At 47.3% G+C, this 20,997-nt stretch overlaps 1 protein-coding gene across 5 annotated transcripts in view; it reads left to right on the plus strand.

Moving 5' to 3' along the window:
• Positions 1-20,997, plus strand: part of CACNA1D (calcium voltage-gated channel subunit alpha1 D) — a 2,225,258-nt gene that overhangs the window by 228,044 nt on the left and 1,976,217 nt on the right. For 4 of the 5 annotated variants that reach the window (XM_069643621.1, XM_069643623.1, XM_069643622.1 and 1 more), the window contains exon 1: positions 17,696-18,098. The exons of the other annotated variant lie outside the window; for it this stretch is intronic. In XM_069643621.1, the coding sequence (XP_069499722.1) occupies positions 17,927-18,098 (172 nt within the window). In that variant the 5' untranslated portion in view covers positions 17,696-17,926. Of the gene's footprint in view, positions 1-17,695; positions 18,099-20,997 lie in introns of those variants that run through there. 5 annotated transcript variants of the gene reach the window in all.

Genomic DNA, 20,997 nt, shown 5'->3' on the forward strand with positions numbered 1-20,997 from the left:
ATGGCTGGGGGAAAGGAGAGGAATGGTATGTAAGACATCAGATGAATAGACAGGGGAGTATGAGCAACAATGTAGTGACAAAATTACTAATCAAGGGCAACTTCCATGGTGTTGGCCCATATGTGCACTGTTGCCAGTAGGGATAGTGCTGTGGCCAGATGGTGTTGCACTGAACATACTGGATGAGGCACATGGGTGCCACTATCAACTCTGCCACACACCCCCTTGACAGGCACCCAACATGAATGCTTCACACACACACCATGCACATGGATAATACACACATGCATGTGCACTCACCGGATGATGCCTCGTAATCAGGGAGGTCTCCCACACCTTGGAGTTGTCCCTCGGTGACGTAGGATCCAGCTACGGACTCGTGTGGTGTGAGTTCTATTTCCTGTGCTGGGGACCCACCTCCAGTCACCAAGGTTGCGGCATGACTTGAGGCCAGCTTATCCTTTGCCCTGCGCTTAAGGTCATTCCAGCGCTTCTGGCAATCACTAGCTGTGCGCCTCACTACTCCAAGGGCACTTATTCTGTCAGCAATGGTCTGCCAGTGTGCCTGGCGTCTGGCATGTGTGGTCTTGGACCCTGCAACGATGACCATTTCCCTATCATGATCTGACACATACTGAACAAGTGCATTAAGTTCGGCGTCTGTGAAGCTTGGCTTCCTTGATGGGCCGGACTGTGCAGCCGTGTCTGGGGCATCAGCCTGTGCCGGACGTGCACTCTTCCTCTTGCGCTTGGAAGGGGGTGGGGATCCAGAGTGTCCTACGCCGCTGTGGACACTAGGGGCAGGAGCCGTGGTGGACTCTGTACTGGGTGTGTGTGATTGCCCACTCAGCATGGGAGTAGGTGCAGGCATTGGGGGTAGTGGGATGGGGTCAGGCCTGATCTGAGGTGCATGAACTAGGACCGACACAGTCTTGGCAGGGTGTATGAGAGGTGGGGTGGATTGAGCCACACCCTGGCTACGGGGGCCAGCAGATGACCTATCTGGCATAGATGCGCGTGCCCTGATGACACCAATGTGCACCGGTGCACGTGCAGTGGACCTGCTGACCTGGATGTCAGCGATGGAATCACCCTCGGACAGGTCTGGTGCCACAATGGCCTGGTCCGACATGGGCTGATCAGGGTTGGTATCAGCCACATGACTCTCAACTGGGGGGGGGGGGGGGGGGGGGGGCATGGGTGTCCCTGACTGTTCCTCCAGACTGGGGGGAACAGGGGCGCCCTGCAAGTCACAACCACGTCCCCTGTTGGATCCTCCACGGCCACCACGTGTGGCTCGGCCACCTTTGCCACCCTTACGGCTTGCACGCCTCCCAACCATGGCACTGATGGTATTGTGCGTATGGGAGTGGGTGTGCACAATTGTCCTGGGCAATTGGGTGTCAAAGGGGTTGGGTACCAGATGGTATTCGTACCCTAGTGCAGTGGCAAGGCTATATGACACCCCTGGGGAAAGATGACGGGTCACGCAACGCACAGGCACCCCAAAAAAGTTAAGGAACGTGCACAATACCCCTCCTAGACCACGTGTGCTGATGGAAAACCCTGCACTACGCTGTGGCATCCAGTAACACAATGAACGTATGCGTGTCACACGCGGCCTAGATTGACCTCTGAAGGGGTAGGCTACACACGGGGCAAGCACAGATGTTAGATACGTGCGTGACTCACCGTCTGCCAGGTAAAAGTGCGTGAAAAAATAGCACTTTTGGTTGGCAACACCCCCGCCAAAAGAAGAGGTGTACGCTGTCTGAGGAGACAGGACAACTGTAGAAGGGGACACTGTTTGAGGGAACAGGCCCAGGAAAACCAGTACAAGAGGAAAAAGAGAAAAGAGCTGTCAGAGGTAACAGGGAGTACGAACTGGAAACGCCGTGAAGTAAATCGCGTGTGAAACGACAAGAAGTACCGAATTCACCCACTCGCTCTCCACGAAAAGCACGTACAAGGAAATTGTGTTCAACACTACCTTTTATACAGGCCCACACGTACATCGTCACTTACGGCGTGTACGTGCTTGGCCCATTTTCACCAATCACACGCTTTGGCACTCCTGCGTGTAGCTCTCTTTTCACCAATCACACGCTTTGTCACTCCTGCATGTGGATCCTTTTTCGCCAATCACGCGCTTCGACACTCCTGCGTGTAGCTCACTTTTCACCAATCACACGCTTTGTCACTCCTGCATGTGGATCCTTTTTCACCAATCACGCGCTTCGACACTCCTGCGTGTCGCTCACTTTTCACCAATCACACGCTTTGACACTGCACGTGCAGGTAACTATTGACGCACATATGCTGGTGACGGGTTTTCGCGCGATGAGTGTGGGGTTTTCAGGTGCAAAATCACTCCCTATCAGGCTGTCCACGCGTTCTAACACGAAAGACCACGCTCCTGGCCAGGAGGCCAAATTTAAGTCCCCAAGAAGCCTGAGCACGCTCCCACCTGCCATCGGCTGCTGCCTGACTGCCTGCTGGCCACGTGCCCCACAGTGCTGGTGGGTGGGGGTGGTGGGAGACATGGGTGGGGGCCTGGTGGAGGGTGCCCCTGGTGGATGGGGGTTGGGGGTGGTGGGAGACATGGATGGGGGCCTGATGGCAGGTGCCCCTGCACTGCTGGGGGGTGGGGGTGGTGGGAGACATGGGTGGGGGCCTGGTGGAGGGTGCCCCTGGTGGATGGGGGTGCAGGGGGACATGATCAGGTGTGCAGGGTAGTCCACTGTTTTGTGGGCTGCCTGCAGGGGCCGGGGAGGGTGTACAGGGTACACCTGTGGGGGCCCACCCAGCCTATTCGCATGTGATAATTCCCACGCACCCCTGTGATACACGTACCCTGGCCAATCGCGTGTTGAACTTCCCGCTACCCCTGTAATACACGCACCCTGCCTGTTCGCGTGTGATGATTCCCGCGTACCCCTGTAATACACGTTCCCTGGCCTATCGCGTGTTCTACTTCACGCGTCCCCCTGTAATACACGTTCCCTGGCCCATCGCGTGTTGAACTTCCCGCTACCCCTGTAATACACGCACCCTGGCTGTTCGCGTGTGATAATTCCCGCGTACCCCTGTGATGCACGTTCCCTGGCCTATCGCGTGTTCTACTTCACGCGTCCCCCTGTAATACACGTTCCCTGGCCCATCGCGTGTTGAACTTCCCGCTACCCCTGTAATACACGCACCCTGGCTGTTCGCGTGTGATGATTCCCGCGTACCCCTGTAATACACGTTCCCTGGCCTATCGCGTGTTCTACTTCACGCGTCCCCCTGTAATTCACGTTCCCTGGCCAATCGCGTGTTGAACTTCCCGCTACCCCTGTAATACACGCACCCTGGCTGTTCGCGTGTGATGATTCCCGCGTACCCCTGTGATTCACGTTCCCTGCCTAGTCGCGTGTAGTACTTCCCGCGTACTCCTGATTTGGAGATTGCCCGCTTTGCTTTCCTTGTTTGCCTGCCCTGTGAAGTGGTCCGGGGTTAGCGCAGCCCTTAGCGATGATTTAGCGCTTTTGATGGCTTTTCCGTGCGCGAGGGCGTTCTTGGGGGCGTTACTGGCGCTGCTGCAGGCTCGCTGCGATTCTCTGCGCCACGGCTGTTTTGGGAGCTTGAAATCCATGAATACGCTGTGCGCGGAAATCTGTTTTAGCGCACGTGCCTGGCGCAGACTATCGCAGGCGCACGCTGTGCGCCAGCCGCGTGCGCTACTTGTGCGCTGGATTCTATGAATTACCCTGTCAGTGTTTTGAAGCATCAACAGTGCAGCGTAAGTGCTAATACGAACGATGTACAACAAAATAACATTTTAAGGCAATGGAAACACAATTCATAATATTTAGATAGCGATGCAGGGTTGGGAGAAAAAAAAGATAGGAAGAGAAATGGATTGCGAGCTGCCTGCCAGCAAGAACTGGCGGCTAACACATCATAAGTAATTCAGGAAATAAGGAACGATGTAAGTGAGAAACAATTGGTACTGTGACATATTACCAAATTTGGGAACGTTGCAGACACAGCCAAAATACTGTATGCTGGAAGAATTGTGTTCAGAATGCAGGAAAGAATGTCAAGCATTCTAACACTTGGAGCAGCCCTTAAACATACACTAAGTATAAAATGCACGAAAACGAAGCGAGAAACGTTCAGTGTACAGCACCCCACGGGCATGAGCTTTGATATAAAGATAGTAATATTCCAAATGTGTGACTTTAATTAAGAACACAAGTCTGAGATAATAACATGTCCGTGTATATGAAAAAATATGGCATAGGATGACCAATCACTACTGATACAGAAGCATTCAACATTTTTATATTAACATTTAAAAAGCATATTTCACTATCCTGAAAGCGTCTTCTTATGAGTGTTTGTGTAGTCTCCAAAACCTGATATTCTGGAATAGAATGTATCAAAATATTGAATAAAACTTTCATGTTATATAGGGTACAAGTGTGTCCATTGACTGAATATACCACAACAAATGAACACAATGGGCCTCATTACGACCCAGGTGTTAACCATGGCGGCGGTACCTTACCGATTCCGCCATGGTGAATGGTGGAATTACCGCCCCATTCCAAGGTTGGCGGGGCGGTAATTCCCCATTCACCATTGGCCCTTCCCCATTCCCATTTTTGCCCCGATAGGGCTCAATGTAAATGGGGAAGGCGGTAATTACGGTACTGCAAATTGCGGTACCGTAATTACCTCCAAGGTCCCTTTGCGGGTCCCGTCCTTAACGGCTGGTCAAACCAGCCGTTAAGGGAGGACCTGCAAAGGGACCTCGGAATTGGGCGGTAATGGATTACCAGCACCAGTGCCCTTACCGGTACCGGTAATCCCGAGGTCGTAATGAGGCCCAATGAAATGTTATGTTAACCAGTTGTGGCCCTAACAGAGGCAGGCTGGGTGTGCAATCAGCATCACCTCCATTGGGGCCTGTGTGTTTGCACCCAGACCACTTTGGTTAAACACAAGGGTGCTTATAGTCTCCTTTTTGTTAGGCTGAATGTTGACAGCAGACTTTTTCAACAATGCATTAGATGGGTTGAGATTTCTCATTTGCATTTCAATGCTCTCCATGCAAATGAGGGACATCCTGCTGACCCAAATAATGTGTCATTGCAATATGAACACAGAGGGAAATATATTTCCCCAAGAAGAATACATTGGTGATGGCTCCTGGGATGGTCTTGCAATGTGCACTCCCAAAGGGTGGGGCATTGGGAGAATGCCAAGTGTGTCCAACAAACATGAATAGAGTCTGAGAGCGCGTGACCTGCAGGTAACGGAAGGCTAGGGATGACACACGAGTGCAGATGGGGACAAGAGGGAATGAAGGTACGAGTGGAATAGTTGTGGCCAGGACTTAGTTAAAGTCAAGCAATGCCTTTTTGTCAAAGCAGCCACTGCATGGAGAGGCAATCAGTAGAGACGACTTCACTCCAGCTATATGAGCAAGCTAGTGAGTTGTATTTTATATTGCATTTAGTGATGGAGCAGAAAATGGAAAGGGAGATCAAAGGAAGGATGGCAGCACTAAAGAGGAAGAGGGATGGTTAGAGGCGATGATGATAATAATGAGCTCCCTGTAGCTCTCCCTATTAACCTGTCCTCCGATCTACTTGTGGCTCAGTCTATTGGTTTCTACTTAACTCCAAGGTCTCACTTGTGTATAGGTGCGCTATAAATAGAATATCATATCCCTAACATAGCTGGCCATACCGCCTACCGCCACTTAAACATTTCTAATGTTGATAGTGCTTACTCCATGTATTGTCGCCAATCCCTTACTGTCCATCACAATCTGGTCAGAATGTCACTAGAACTTGTACGTAGCTCACTGCCTCCTGTCAAATCTGATATATTATCTAGTGTACGTTCTTTTGAGATCAAAAGAGCATTGTTCAATCTCTGTGTATAAATAAATGTTGAGGTGAAGAAGATGACATTGAGGGGGCTAGTTGTGAACTGATGTCAAGCAGTGGTGAAATAGGATTGAGTCCAATTCGATTTGATGGCATTAGAAAGTTTTGGGAAGATGAATAAACCCACATTACAGACCAACTTGGGTATGGAATTTCGGAGAAGGTCCCGGTTACGAAAAAAGGAGTTGAGTTGAGTGGGCCAGATTAATGGTACATGTGGCAAATGTGGGGAATAGTGAGAGGAGTATGGGTTAGGAGCTGGCCATTATTGTGTTAAAAAGAGAAAGGGAAAAAGGCAAGCAAGAGGGGAAATGGGAAAACAACCACTCTACCTCAGTTGGGCAGTTGGGTGGAGTGAGAGACGATAGCATAATCAGTGTGGAGAGCAACATGGCAGTGCCATGTGGTGATTCAGGTGTCCAGTTTGGGCGTGACTGAGGGGGGTAAGAGTCGAAGTAGTCTGTAATAAATGAAGACATCGGGGCAGTATTTTATTGCATATCATCATGTGTTATGAATGAAATATGCATTGTAGCTAGTGATTTATTCAAAAAGGAAGACACTCCTGTGTCGGAAGTGGCCGTTGATTCCTGAGATATCCCTTGTACTTGCACTAACGGTGCAGATGGCAATGAGAGGTCCTTTCCTCTAGCCCCTGCTTGAGTTTCTCTGCGATTCCAGAGAAGTGAGTGCAAGGGATAAGCTGTCGTAGAGGCCATAGAGGCTGAGGCTGAAGAAGAGGCACACTTTCCGAACTCTGCTAAGTGTTTGTGAGTATCCAAATACCTGTGCGCAGAGTGCTTTGGGCACTTGTGTGTGCGGGCATGCGGTTGCTGTGGGCTCTTTCTGCCCCAGCTATCTAGGGCGTGGTGGCGCAGGCCTATCTCTATCTCTGTCATTAAGAACTCGTTTGATTTGAATTTTGCTTTGTGGGATTTGTGGGTTTTATGGTATTGTGAGTCTTTGAACTAGACTCATAGCCCTTCCCCCCACACACCCTTCCTTTTGCTGCTTTCTAAACACCAAATACTGTTAACGGACTAATAACAGACCTCCAACAGGACTATTTATCTTCTATGGGCGTTTGTGTGACTGCGAGCAATTTGCCTTTAAACTCTAAACACCAGATATTCCTTGTGTGTCTTACAGGGAGTTCTACCTGTTCAGCTAATAGGTGTCAGACTGCGGGCTAGTGCCTTTGAACTGCCAGGACTCATCTTGAGTTGATAATAGTGTTTTACATCACAGTTACATCTGAGTTGGTGTCTAGGGTCCACGGTCTCTGGGTACCTCTTTTGCCTATGGTGGTTGGTTTAAGGAGTGGTAAGCGCCTTATGGAGTCGGTCCTTTATTATCTAAGCCAGGTGCTAAGCCCAGTAGGCAACTTTCAGCTTTGCTGCTGTCTATGTGCACTCCTCCTGGAGATAGAGCAACCCGAAATTGCACAACTTTTCTAATGAGGGAGGGGTCTGTTGATATTGCCTGGAGGAATTTGAAGAGTGGGGTGAATGCTTCCGAGATAACTTCTAAATTGGATGCGGACTCTAGGGTCGAACCAATGAGTTTTTGAAAATCCCCTTGATTGTGTCCAGATACAACAACCAAAACAGGAAACTTCGTGCTCACTTACCCATGTTAATCCTGCAGGATCTGCTGAACTGTATGGATAACAATTCTGTCTCCGATGTTTCACTATTGGTCCCTGATCTGTTGTCTGAGCTTGAAAAATTAGTGCGTTTATCTTTGGGTCCAGCAACAGCACATTCTCTGCTGCCTATAGCTATTGAAGAAGTCTGTTTATTACACTTTCACTTTTATAATCTTTGTTCGGCTATTAAGCCATAAAAGAACATCATCACACTACATCATTACATATCAATATATTAGTTGCAAATTCATACATCAAAAAGAAATAACATTCAATTCATCCACATTCTAAAGCAAGTAAATTATGAAATCTAATAAGACAATGGGCCTCATTAATAGTCGAGTGGTAACCCTGCCGGTGCTTCTGGTGGGTTGCCACCGGACTTGTAACATTTTACCGGCACCTAGCTTCCCGGTAAAGTCTCAGCGGACCGTGAAGTTGGGTGCCGGTATATGTTAGTCCCCATTCCCATGGATGGAGTCCTATAGGACACCACGGAATGGGTTCACAGAAGCATCAGCACCGTTAGTAACAGCGCTGATGCTTCCGTGATGAGTCTGCCTACCAGGGCCGCTGCGCCCGGCAGGGTCAGACCTGTCGGGAGCAGCGGCCCGGCAGACAAACTCATAGTGTGGTGATCCGGAAACAAGGGTGCCGGTGAGCTTAGCAGCACCCTTGTTTTCAGACTGCCACACTCATAATGAGGTCATAAGGGGGGAGAGATTCCACTTACATATGATATTGTTTAAAACTCCTAAAAAGACAGGGTTCCACAGCATTGTTACAGATCAATACATCCAAGAGACCTAACATTTATTTCATCCAAATTCTAAAACAAATCAATTATAAGGGGTGAGAGATTCCACTTACATATCATATAATTTAAAAACTTGCAGCCTCCCGACAGAACAAATAGAGATCATCAGTAATCCTAAAAAGACAGAGTCCGCAACATCATTCCATGTTTCATTGGCCCCCCCATTTCATTTATAGGACATGGCAAAACATGGGCTCCAGAGGAGAAGAATGACCAATAGTGGGTCATAAAATGGAAATTTCATGGCCTCCCTAACTTTAGGTGCAGGGTCATCACTTTACAACGAGAACAACATCTCACACCTTGAGCCTCAACAGCCAGGCCCATTTTTTCGATACTTTATAAACCCTTCCTGGATCGTCTGTTTTCTTACATAACTGCAAGGCTTCAATTACTGTGTGTACATTGGCTAGTCTCAATAAAGGATTTAGGTATAACTTTCTCAGTCCGAGTAGCTGAACAGAAAAACATAAAATGTGTGACAGTTTCCTCACTTGCATTACACAGGGGGCACTCACTCGTATTTTCTGGGCAGTGAATTTTGCCGCCTTCAATGAACCCAATCTCAGATTACTAACAAAGTGCACAGGCAAGTGGAGGATTAATCCAGCCCATATATTTTTCAAACCCACAATCTAACTGGCCCAATACATCATCGGGTGCAGACTTTAGGTTCCTGCATGCCATAACCATACTTCCTCTGTATAATTCCTCATGTATCTTTGCCTTTATACATTATGACTTTAATTTATTGATCGACTGGGGTTAGGTCCATGCTACCTGCTCATTTAGACCATAGAGGCTTTTTCTTACATGCGCCAGCCATGGCAGTTTCATTGCTCTCTCCAAGCTCATCAGGTTAATCATATTTGCACTATAAGAATCTAGTTTGGCCGTGCTCCAAAGCCGAAGCCAATAAAATATTGGTTTGGCTGCGGCAATTACATCAATTGGGCATAAATCGAGTTTGAGGTGCAGCAACGCATTAGGCATAGATAAAGAGAGTCACAATAGTCTCTTGAGGAACTTCCACCATTCTCAGTGACTTCAGGCCTACAAACCCCCATAGTTCTGCCCCGAATAGGTCGGCTGCCTTGGCCTGCTTCTTATATAAGTCAAGGGCGGGGGAGACCGCATATATATATATAAATAACAAACAAATCATCATTTGTGAAAGAAAATGTCACCTATATTTATAGAAATGTTCAATATGGGCTACTTGCTTGCATATTAGTCACACATATGCTAAATAATAAGCTGGATGCCTGTTTTCAATAAGGAAATAATAAGCAACTTTCCTTACTTCAGACAATTACAGTTCTTTCATTGTCACGCGTGAATGTGGCATCCAGGCCTGCCTCCTTTTCTGCATTCTGTCAATTACAGCTCTGCAATGATAAATGAAAAGCAAAACTATGAATACTAGAATCCAGAGAAACAACACAGGGTTTACCACTAACACCTGGCCCACATGGCATGAGGGGATATACATCTCTGCTTAACAAACACACTATCAAGTAAGGAGGCAGTGATGCGAAAGAAGCTGAATAGTGTCAGTGTTTGCTTTTTAGCCAATGCCAACTTGCATTTAATTTGCGCTGCACACATTTGGGAACAGTAAAACTACAAGTGCCAGAATGCAAATCGCTGTTGAATGGACAGCCAGGCCTGGATGGGAGATGTCAGACATGTTATTTCTCTATACTTAAAGATTTGATGGAATTTAATTTCCTCCCCTCTAGCTAACCGATTTCAAGTGAGAGTTACACCATTCATGGTCTCCAGGCCCATATAAACAGTCAAGACTGCTACTTGTAGATCTGCATTTCCATTGGGAAAATTAAACTTCTAGTATTGTGCAAGGGAGCAAGTAATCTATATTAGTACCCGGTATGCCGCGTCGTTCGCGTGCCAGGTACACTCTTTTTTCAAGGCAACATTGGAAAGGGAGAAGAGACCACACGTAGCCCCTTCTCCCTTTTCCAAGGTGGCCTTTTTTATTTTTATTTTTGTCCCATTCATTAGTACGGAGCAACTTTGCCCAAAATGGCGCCCTGTTGCTCTGTACTAATGAAGCAGTACGCAAGGTCTAGTGTTCCTAGAACCAGCGCGTACTGTAACAAAACCTTTTCAAACGGCAAAGACATGCCACTTAAAAGGATTTCGTAAGCCATTAGTGTTCCGGGGCTGCAAACTCGGGAAAACCAGTATTCCGAGCCTTCAGTCCCCGGAATACTAATGGCAATAAACGATTCGCCTGCGGGCCATTACTGCCTTATGGTAATGCCACAAAGGGGCCACCGTTAAGGCCCTTGCTATGCTTGGGCCTGTAACTTCAGGCCCTGTGGGCATTACCATAGGCGGTAATGGCTTGTTGGCTCAGTTTCTGTGAACGGCTAGGAAGAACGGGGAAAAGTCAGTCGCAAATCAGAAGTCAGTCTACCCAGCTCAGCTTCTTATCTCATCTGAAAAAATGAATACGATTGTGGTGGAAAATATAATCTGGCAGGATTGTATGACAAGCCAATGCATCTAAAAGGTTTGTTAAGCTTGAGAAGAGCCAGCTTAATGAGGCGATATGCCCTGAGGGGGCGGGCCCACCCTGAAGGTAATGTGCCACTGTCCAAGTTAAGGGCCTGAGCACAGCGAGGGTCCCTTAACGAGGGTGGCGGGCTGTTGCCTACAGGCTGAGCCCGCCACAGAGGGGTAAATCGTCATTAGTACCTGTTAGGGGAGTTTTCCTAATGTCCCACTTGGAGGAAAGACTTTAGTAAGCTATCCCAGTGGTTTGTAGATCCCCAACTCTTAGTATCAGTTTGTACTACTCAGAGACCTTGGTAGAGTGGCAGAGCAGTCAGGCTTTTCTTAGGAGCAAGCTGTGAGCTGTAGGTAAGCACACTGAACCGAGTTAGAAATGCACATCAAAGAACCACTTATACATAAATACTTAGCACAATAAACCAAGACACATAGGTATACTTTACAATACTTTTAAAAGGCCACTTCTTAGTTGGTAGTTGCTCAACATGCACAATTGTTACAGGAGTTTGACAGGCTTACCATACTATCAGTAATAACTTGCACCCACAAAGTAATACGGTAATTGCATTTAGTCAGCGTACACATATAAAATAGTGATTTTTAGGAAGGAAAACAGTTGTTTAGTATTATCCTAACAGAGCTTCAGGTTCTAAAGGCGGTTTCCCTGCACAACAAGTCTTTTAAAGTCCCAAAAGCAACCATAGCTAAAAGGCAGTTCGGATCATAGGCTTAACGTCTTGAAAAGCAGCAGAAGTCAAAGGTTCCTGTGGATACTTTCTAGTCTCTAGGAAAGAAGAGACAAGAAGACTTAACCAACGTTGGAGACCCTGTTAAAGGATTCACGAAAGGGACACAAGCAGCGGCTTGAGTCAGAGATAAGAGGGATTTGCTCTGGACACCGCTACTGCAACTCCAACGCTCTGGAGCGACTTTCTGTAATCAGGTAAGCAATAACATTTTCCCCACAGTACCTTAGGTTTGAAGAAAACATTTGTGTGGAATGCTCTGCGATCTTGCAGCTCTGGCCCGGCTTCCAGATTCTTTGGTCTGATGACAAAAGACAGAGTCTCTGCAGGTTTTTCCCACCAGAGCGAGGAAAGCGTTTAAAGGGGAAAAAACACACAAAGATGAAGATCAAATGAGCCTCGGGTGTGTTTGAATCTGTATGCCACTTAGGCATGATAGAAAATAAAGGAGGAGATGAAGTGAGCCTGTCCTGGGCTTACGTAAGTGTGCGTACCTCGGGTGCCTTCAAGGGTAAGGAACCCTGCTCTGGCTTTGTGCTCCTTTCCAGAATGTGGAGTGCAAGTGTGAAAAAGATGCAGTAATCTATGGGCAACAGCTTGTTCACAAGCCACATGCAGCCTGTGCGTGGGGATGCAAAAAAAACAAAAAAACACAGAGAACCATAATGAGACAAGTTTGGGCTTTTGGTTATGCACGAGAAAGGCACTTTCCAGGCACTGCCTAGTGGTATTAACTGCCCATTGATGGTAGCAGGTGCACATTTTGTGAGTACCTGGTCATCTAATAGCAGTGCCTGTCAAATGCCTAATACTTATATATAAAAACTGTTGGCTTTGCCAGTACGTATTTTTAAGAGGACTTAAAGAACACGCATAGTGCTTATAAATTGTATTTTTATTACACCAGTACATGTTTACAGCTGCAATTAAGTCATTAACTCTCAGAAGACTGCTTTGAAAAAACACTGCAGACACTTCCAGTGCAAAGGTTGATGGAAAGGCTTAATTAGAGCAAGCTCACCGCGTTTCCATGAGAAAGTGTTTTGGGCGGGAGGGGCAGGAACTGGGTGGGAATGGCCACAGGAATTAGTATGGCGATGGGCAGTCAGTGGGTGGGCAAATAACCAAACAACATCTACAAGCTTTGTGTCGCTCCTCATATGCCATTTCTCCAAGGAGCATCGACTTCTGGTTTCTCCAGGGGGTACCGACGTTCAAAAAAATAAAAAATGTCCCATTGCAAGTATACAGACTCTAATGCAGATGGCCTTTCCCGGTACGCAGGTGGCCTTTCCTGGGGGGATGGGGAGGAGAGCCTTGGAGCACCTGCGTACTTAGCGCCCCTAATTTCTCCCTATGTACTCTAATGAAACAGTTTTGCCTGACAGGTGGCACTAAAGATGAAACTAAAAAAGGGAATGAGATAGGGATGAAAGAAATGTGGGGCAGGAGAAACGTTGGGAAAAAAGGAGAAAGTGGGAGAGGGAATAGAGGAAGTGAATGCAAAGGGGAGTAGGGAGAGTGAACAAGATAAAATTAAATAAAGCAAGGAAGGAGAACATTCAGAGAGAAGAACTAGGAAAGAAACATGAACGAAGGGGAGTAAGAAATGGGAGCAAAATGAAAAATTAGGATATGAGAAAAAGGAAGGGTGGGGAAAGACAGCAAGGAATAGAGTGGTGGATAAGTATTAAGAACACTGGTAAGTAGGCGAGAAGAGGAAACAAGCAACGGAAGGAAGGACAGGAAAGTAGAGTGGGAAAATGGATGAACTGTTCAAATGGAGAAGATACATTGGTAGAGAAGAATAGAAGGCAGAACGTAGAGCTGAAAAAGAAAAAGAAGAGCAAAAGGCAGGAAGAATTAGGGAAATGACAAATCAGGAAGCAAGGAAAGGGGGAAGTAAATGTGATCTAAGAATGGGTGAGAGGGCTGGTGAACAAAAGGTGAGAACAAGCAGGAAAAGAGTCGGCAAGTAGGAGATGTGGCAAAGGGAATGAAGACATGTGGGAGTGAGAAAAATAACGTGCAGAAGTTAAACAAAGGATTGGAGAAAGGGAAAGGGTTATATGGGAGTGGGGAGGGAGAAAGATAGATGGTGTTGCATAGTAACCCTACTGGGAGCATGGTAGCTCCCAGGATGTTGTCATGGGTCACGTGGCAGTAGCCAGGTGACCAACATAATAAAAGTAACGAGCCGCTTCCGGCTCATCAGTCACATTCTACTCTGGCTCCGGTGTCGTCCTTTGTGTACCTGCCTGGCACAACACTGTGTGGTGTAGGCCCAGGGACGAGGCCGGTGCCCCTGCTGGCCAACGCCGACCTTCACTGTCTGTGGGCCATGTGAAAATGGCTGCTGGGGACGACCCCGGCCTGGGTGCCCCCAGAGCCGGGGCCACCGTGTGCTGGGTGCCCCCTGCCCAGTGTAGGCTCCAGTGACCAGGAGCGCAGCGGGTTGATCCCCACTGCATTATCTGCTGCGTGATTGCTGCCCAACGGAACCCCGTCGGGTGTCCCCGACATGAGTATGGGGCTTGCCCGGTGACCCGGAGCAGGCCCCCAACAGATGGAATGAAAAGGAGATCGAGTATGAAGAGAAGTACACAGAGAGGGAGAAGGGAAGATTGGAAAAACTACTAAGAGCAGGCAAAAATTGTGAAATAGAAAGCATAAGAGGCGAGAAAAGAAAGAAAAGTGGGCTATGATATGATATGATATGATCGTTTATTTATATAGCGCCTATACACAATGTGTTTCAAAGAACTTCAAGGCAAGGGAGGGAACAAGGGAAAATACAACCACATTCTTACAGGCCATGAACAGTAAGGATGTGAAATTAACTATCGTACTCGGCCTGACGACATTTCAGATAGTGCAAGAGCTAAGACATAGATAAGGAAGGGAGGGGGAGAGTGGGAAAGAAATGGAAACAGACAGGCAACTACCTTACTATGCCTGCCTGACAACATTTCTGGTAGAACCAGAGAAAAACAAAAGGTGAGGGAAGGGGTGCAGAAAGGGAGGGGAGGAACAAAACAAGCGACTATCATACTAGGCCTGACGACATTTCAGATAGTGCTGGAGGGGTCGTGGGGAGGAAAAAAACAGTAATGGGAGGGTGGAGGAAACAGAGGAGGTTGCTATCATATTAGGTCCAGGGACAATTCTGATAGAGTAAGTAAGAAAGTAAGGGGAGGAGATAGAAAAAGGGAGAAGGGGAAAGGAGGAGAGAAAAGAGAGTAAGCAGTCAAAAAGAGTGGAGAAGCAAGAGTGGAGAGTGAATACAATTGCAGAAGTCAGTAGTAACACATAATGTTGCAAGCCAGGATAGAAGATGAAGATGGGAACAGCATGATTCAGGGTCACCATGAGTACAAGATGCAAAGATAAAAGAGGGGGCGAGAAAGTGGGCAGAACGAAGGAAAGAAAGGAAAATAACGAACGGGGCATCAAAAGAGGTGTGGATATGGGAAGCGATGGCCAATAGAAAAGTAAACGAAAATACATGAAGTAGAAAGGAATGGAGGGGAAGAAACAGGGACGCTTTGGCATGAGGAGAGCGGGGAAGTAAGCTAAGGGGAGATAGGGAAGGAAGAAGCGGGGGCTGGTGTGATAAGAAAACATACCGCTTCGTAAAAGGTGGATTGTTGTAAAGCACGAAAGAAAGAGGAATGCTCCATTTAACAGTGTCGAATTGCCTGTACTGTTAATGTGCCCCTATTGGGCCGGTGAAAGTCCCAGGGCTTGAGTGTGAGGGTTCCCTACACACAGACTACTGCGCCAATGGGAAATTGCCTCGGAATCTGGTCCTTTTTAATTCTACAGTATTGAACATCTTCAAAGCAACGCATAGCTCTCAACTCTCACGCTTTTGGCGGGTGTCACCCGCCTTGTAAACAGCTGACTCACCCGCCAAGCCTCCAGCACGCCCATTCATTTCAATGGGTGTCTCACCCGCCAAAACTAAAATCGGGTGTTTTCACCCGCCTTCGCGACCCAAATGGTTGAGAGCTATGGCAACGGATTCAAAAACGATATGTTAAACCAGAAGCATGTCAGAAAATGAAGCACTTCTGTTCTAGATGAGAACAAGGAGGATAAAGAGGGCACTTAGTGCACACCCGGGAATTTGTGGTCCAGGAAAGGAACTGCTGCTGGCATGCAGTGTCCGCCCCAGGCTCCTCTTACTGACTGGGGCCTCCGACAATCGGGCAGAATTACCTTGGAAGAGCTCTCACTAACAAAGCACTATGAGGGCCCAGGAAGGTGGTCATTTGCGCTCTGACTTTGAGAGGAACGGGCCAGCTGGTATAGGAGGGCAGGTGCAGAGGCCTTTGTCGGCTCTTTGGCTCTGGGTCTGCAGTTGTTTAATGCTGGGGGATGGATCATCAGGGAGATATCTGCCAGGTTGGCACTTCAGTGTGCTATTCTGCCCGTGCAGCAACGGGAGAGCAAGTCTCACAGAGGTGATGGCAGCAGAAAAGGCAGAATCTGGTGCAGAGTACTTTCCCCAACCCGTTCTGCATAGACATTTCCGCCCCATGCCACTGGTGACGCAGAAGGAGTAGACACTGGCGACTGCCATAAAGAGCATGAACTTTGCCGGCTCCCTCCCAGGTAACGGTCTTCGGAAAGGATGAGCAGCTGCTGGAGGGATGCATGCACACCGGTGTGTCCCACTGGATGCTTAGAGTAGACTGCAGCCTGCGTCTTACGTCAGCACGCTGCACGCAAAACATGGCTGCCACCATAGAAGAGCTCAGAGCCTGAATGGGTGGTATTAAGTATAGGGGTTATCATGGCTAGAGGCATGGAATGGGAGGCATCAATAACCAAACACCTCCTACATTGTGTGTCCCTCGTCCATAGCTCTCTCAACTCACATGCTTTTGGCGCGTGTCACCCGCCTTGTAAAGGGCCGACTCACCCGCCAAGCCTCCTGCACGCCCATTCATTCCGATGGGCGCCTCACCCGCCAAAAACAAAATCGGGTGATTTCACCAGTCTTTGCAATACAAACAGTTGAGAGTTATGCTCGTCACATGGCCTGTGTACCTTTTCCTTGTCAATAGCCCATATCACTATATACAGAGGATTCAGTAATTTAATACGCTATTTTGGGCTATTATAGTGCCTAGCCCAAACTAAAAATAGAATACGGGTACGTTAAAAAACACAAGTAGAAAAGGGGAGTGCCAATGGGCGGTGCCTCTAAATGTGGGCGCGGCTTCATGTCCAGTATTTTCTTCAAGCAGAGGTAGAAACCCTAGCTTTATTCTAAGGGGAATGACATGTATGCTTGGTCTTTAAACACATATTGATATCAAGTCTTCCGTGGTCTTTCAGAGCTCCCTTTTTGTGTGCTTCCCTGCTTAGTAGTCTGTGTCATAGTCAGGCCTAAAAGACATGCATTTACGATAGTTCAGGTGGGCCACCATATGACAACCCTACCGAGTTTCCGTCTGGAAATATTGCTCTCGTCACAAGGATCCGCTCAAATTACACTTATGTTATGCCGTCAAGCTTGTTAGACAAGTACAGACGGAAAACTGCTAATTATTTCATGGTCAGGAGTATAATTTATAGATATATCGATATTGTAAGTCTCATATGCATCTACGGCTACAACATTAAGAGTGGATGTGATAATGGTTTGGATCCAGGGCGAAGTCTGAATATCTTGAAAATATTTCCCTTGGTATGAAGTAATGGATGGAACAAAATTACCGTAGTGCTTAAATAAAAATCCACATTCTTTTATGAAGCGGCATCTTTGATAGATACAAAAGAACGATGACAACTATGTCAGTCAAAACTGCCATAAGCAATATCAATTATAATCAGAATTGTCTTCCAGCAATAAGTACATTCGCGACACTAGGATAAGATGGCCGCTTTATTTCTCATACTAGTCTTCTTTCTATGACTATACATCTGAGTGGAGGCGAAAGAGCGAGTGTGTTACCAAGCCGTGCAGGGCTCAAAGTGACATGAAGAGAAGGAGGCGGGGCGTTGCTATGCTCCGTTTCTCGGATGGGAACTAGACGCTACCCTGCTGCAAGGGATCTTCGTCCCAATTGGGCTGCTGCACTCGTGCAACAACTGTTTCAGCAGAATGCACGTCTTCACAACAAAAGCCAGAAAAGTGTTACCTTAGCATCCACTTTCACATCCAGGAATAACCCCGCGAGTGTCACAAAATCCGCCTCTCTGCAGCACTCCAACATCAACCATGGGAGTCCTCAAGGACAGGGGCAGGCAAATCTTTAAGGCATCGAGAGGGAGCGCATGTCACCAGTGCACCACCGCACATCCCGTGCAAACAGCAAGCTGTATAACGGGCGCTTCACCAACACCACCATCCTGCACCAATTCACTGAAGAGTCAAAGTGGCGAAGTCGGAGGTAGGTTTATTGTGTGTTTAAAAAGGAAAATTCGTTAATACCTCGCCGTTTAATATGAATTATGCAGGGGTCGTACTGTACACACTTGCAAAAAAGTAGTGGAACTATGTTTATTGTCGCGCTCTCTCCCCACCAACCCCAGACCTTTCCTTCGCATCATTGTATTTTGCAACTGTAGTGCTAAGACTGAAACCCAGTGAAAGAAAATGTGTCTTAAACGGCAGCTTCACACACCCTTTTCTTTCTGATCTAACTAACATGCACACACAAATAAGCATTTCCTCAGTGGCACAGAGGGCATGGAACACCCTATCTCTTCACATCCACACTGCACCCTGCATCACACGACTTCAGAAAATAACCCTCAAAGCATACCTGTTTCCCCATACATAACCCTACCCCTCCATCTCTCCTGCCACCACTTGTCTATCGTAATCTTTCTATCCTATCCTTCTTCAACCTTTGAACTTTGTAAGACTCTGTGTAGGGCCAGCGCTGAACAAACATTCTAATAATCACCATTCACCCCTCTTAGGGGGCATGCCAAAGATTAAAGCCACTCCTCTCACTAACACAGTAGTGCCTGTAGCTATTTCACGTTAATCAGTTGCTTAAATGTGTAAGACAAACGCTGATCACTGTAACAGCAGGGCTTTCAGGTGGCTTGGGACGAATGGGCTTTATGCCTCAAGCAGTCTTCTGAAATTAACAACAGTAAGACAGCATCTTCTAGATAGATCAATGGGATGATAAGTTAGAGCAGATCCAGCAGGGCCCATGTTGGAATCCCTAGTAAAGGAGCAGAAAAAAATAATCCTCTCGCCTGCCGACCATGGGCAGTTTTAAGCGAGACAACAGCTGATTTTACCAAAAAGTTGAGGAATGTTGGATCCTTTAGTCCCTGACCACCTAAACCTTTGTGACTGAGAGTTTTCTCTGGGCAATCAGAGAAGAGTTAAGATGAGACAGCCATCCTGCTAGGCTGCTTGCCATGCCTTCAATGCGCTCCCTCTGATTGGATAAACAGAACATACTTGACTAACTTAAATCAGGAAAGCTTTAACTGAAAATGTGCACACTATTCTAGCTTGAAAGAGGGAGAACTCTGGTTATGAAATTAATGACGCAACACAACATATATAGAACACCCCAAATAAATAGTGCATCACACGCACCAGCTTTCATCTTTAAAACCCCAAATGAAGCATTCCCAATGGGGCATTTCTTCTGTTAAAGGTACACATTTGTTACACTAGGATAAGATGGCTGCTTTTGGGCTCATAAAACTCTTCTTTCTATGACTATACATCATAGTGGAGACGAAAGAGAGTTTGTTACCAAGCTGTACAGGGCTCATAGTGACATGAAGAGGAGGAGGCAGAGCGTTACTATGGTTCGTTTCTCGGATGGGAACTAGACGCTACCCTGCTGCAATTGGCCTACTGCCCTTGTGCAACAACTTTTCCACCATCATCTCAGCTTTGGAACATAGTCACAGAGAGTGGTACAATGATTTGCAGCTGTGTACTACTCCAAGAAGGTAATCAACCACATCAAACCCCTTTAAAAAATTAGGACCAACCTTCTAATTACCAGAAACAAAATGATCCATCTAAACAAGGGGGGAAAATAGAACAAACAGCAAAACCTACCAATGAGACACATTACCAGGCCACAGAATTGGGGAAAGACCATGTAAAAGCTGGCCTGTTGTGAAGGTGGATGAAAATATCAGCTCATGCTTTGGAGATCATGGGCCTCATTACGACCCAGTTGCTAATGGGTTAACGGCGCCGTAAAAGGCTGCGGCGCCGTTAACCTATTAGCGCCTAATTACGAGGTCCCTTTGCGGGACCCGACCTTAACAGCTGTTTTTCCAGCCGTTAAAGTAGGGACCTGCAAAGGGACCTTGGTGCTAAGTACGGTGCAGCAATTTGCGGCACCGTACTTAGCGCCTTCCCCATTCCCATTGAGCCCTATGGGGCAGGAATGGGAAAGGGCCATGGCGGCATGGGCAATTACCGCCCCGCCAACCTCGGAATGGGGTGGTAATTCCCCATTCCGCCATGGCGGACACCGGCATGGACCATGGTGCTAATAGCACCATGGTCCTCTGCCTGGGTCGTAATGAGGCCCCATGTCATGATAATCTTTACAAAGTCCCATAACCTCAGAGAGAAACTGTCTCACAGGTTTTATATATATATTGCTTTCTCTCCTTGGGCCTCATTACGACCCTGCCGCTAATGGGTTAACGGCGCTGTAAAAGGCTGCGGCGCCGTTACCCCATTAGCGCCTGATTACGAGGTCCCTTTGCGGGACCCGACCTTAACGGCTGGACACCAGCTGTTAAAGTAGGGACCCGCAAAGGAACCTTGGTGCTAAGTACGGTGCCGCAATTTGCGGTACCGTACTTAGCGCCTTCCCCATTCCCATTGAGCCCTATGGGGCAAAAATGGGAATGGGGAATTACCACCCCGCCAACCTTGTAATGGGGTGGTAATTCCCCCTTTCTCCATGGCGGAGTCGGTAAGTTACCGGCATGGACCATGGTGCTATTAGCACCATGGTTTTCCGCCTGGGTCGTAATGAGGCCCCTTGCCTCTGTGTTCCTTCTCTTTAACTCCATTCCCCTTCTCTTCCGTACCCACGTGATCCTTTCTCAGGCACTCTTTTTCTTCTTGGACTCCCACCCTACATGTTCCCTTTTTTTTCTCTCTACACAGCATAACATTAGCTCTCTAAAAGAAATTGTTTTTACAAATGTGATTGGTGCTATGTATGCAGGTCAGCAAGAAAAAGACTGTTTTTTATGTTTCAACACCAAAATGCCATAAAAACTCATAAAGTGGAATACTGCGTACACAATGTGTGTGTTATACTGTCCTTCTGAACAGAC

Source organism: Ambystoma mexicanum, chromosome 2p, assembly GCF_040938575.1.
Source record: "Ambystoma mexicanum isolate Mex_15411 chromosome 2p, UKY_AmexF1_1, whole genome shotgun sequence".
Taxonomy (NCBI): Eukaryota; Metazoa; Chordata; class Amphibia; order Caudata; family Ambystomatidae; genus Ambystoma; species Ambystoma mexicanum.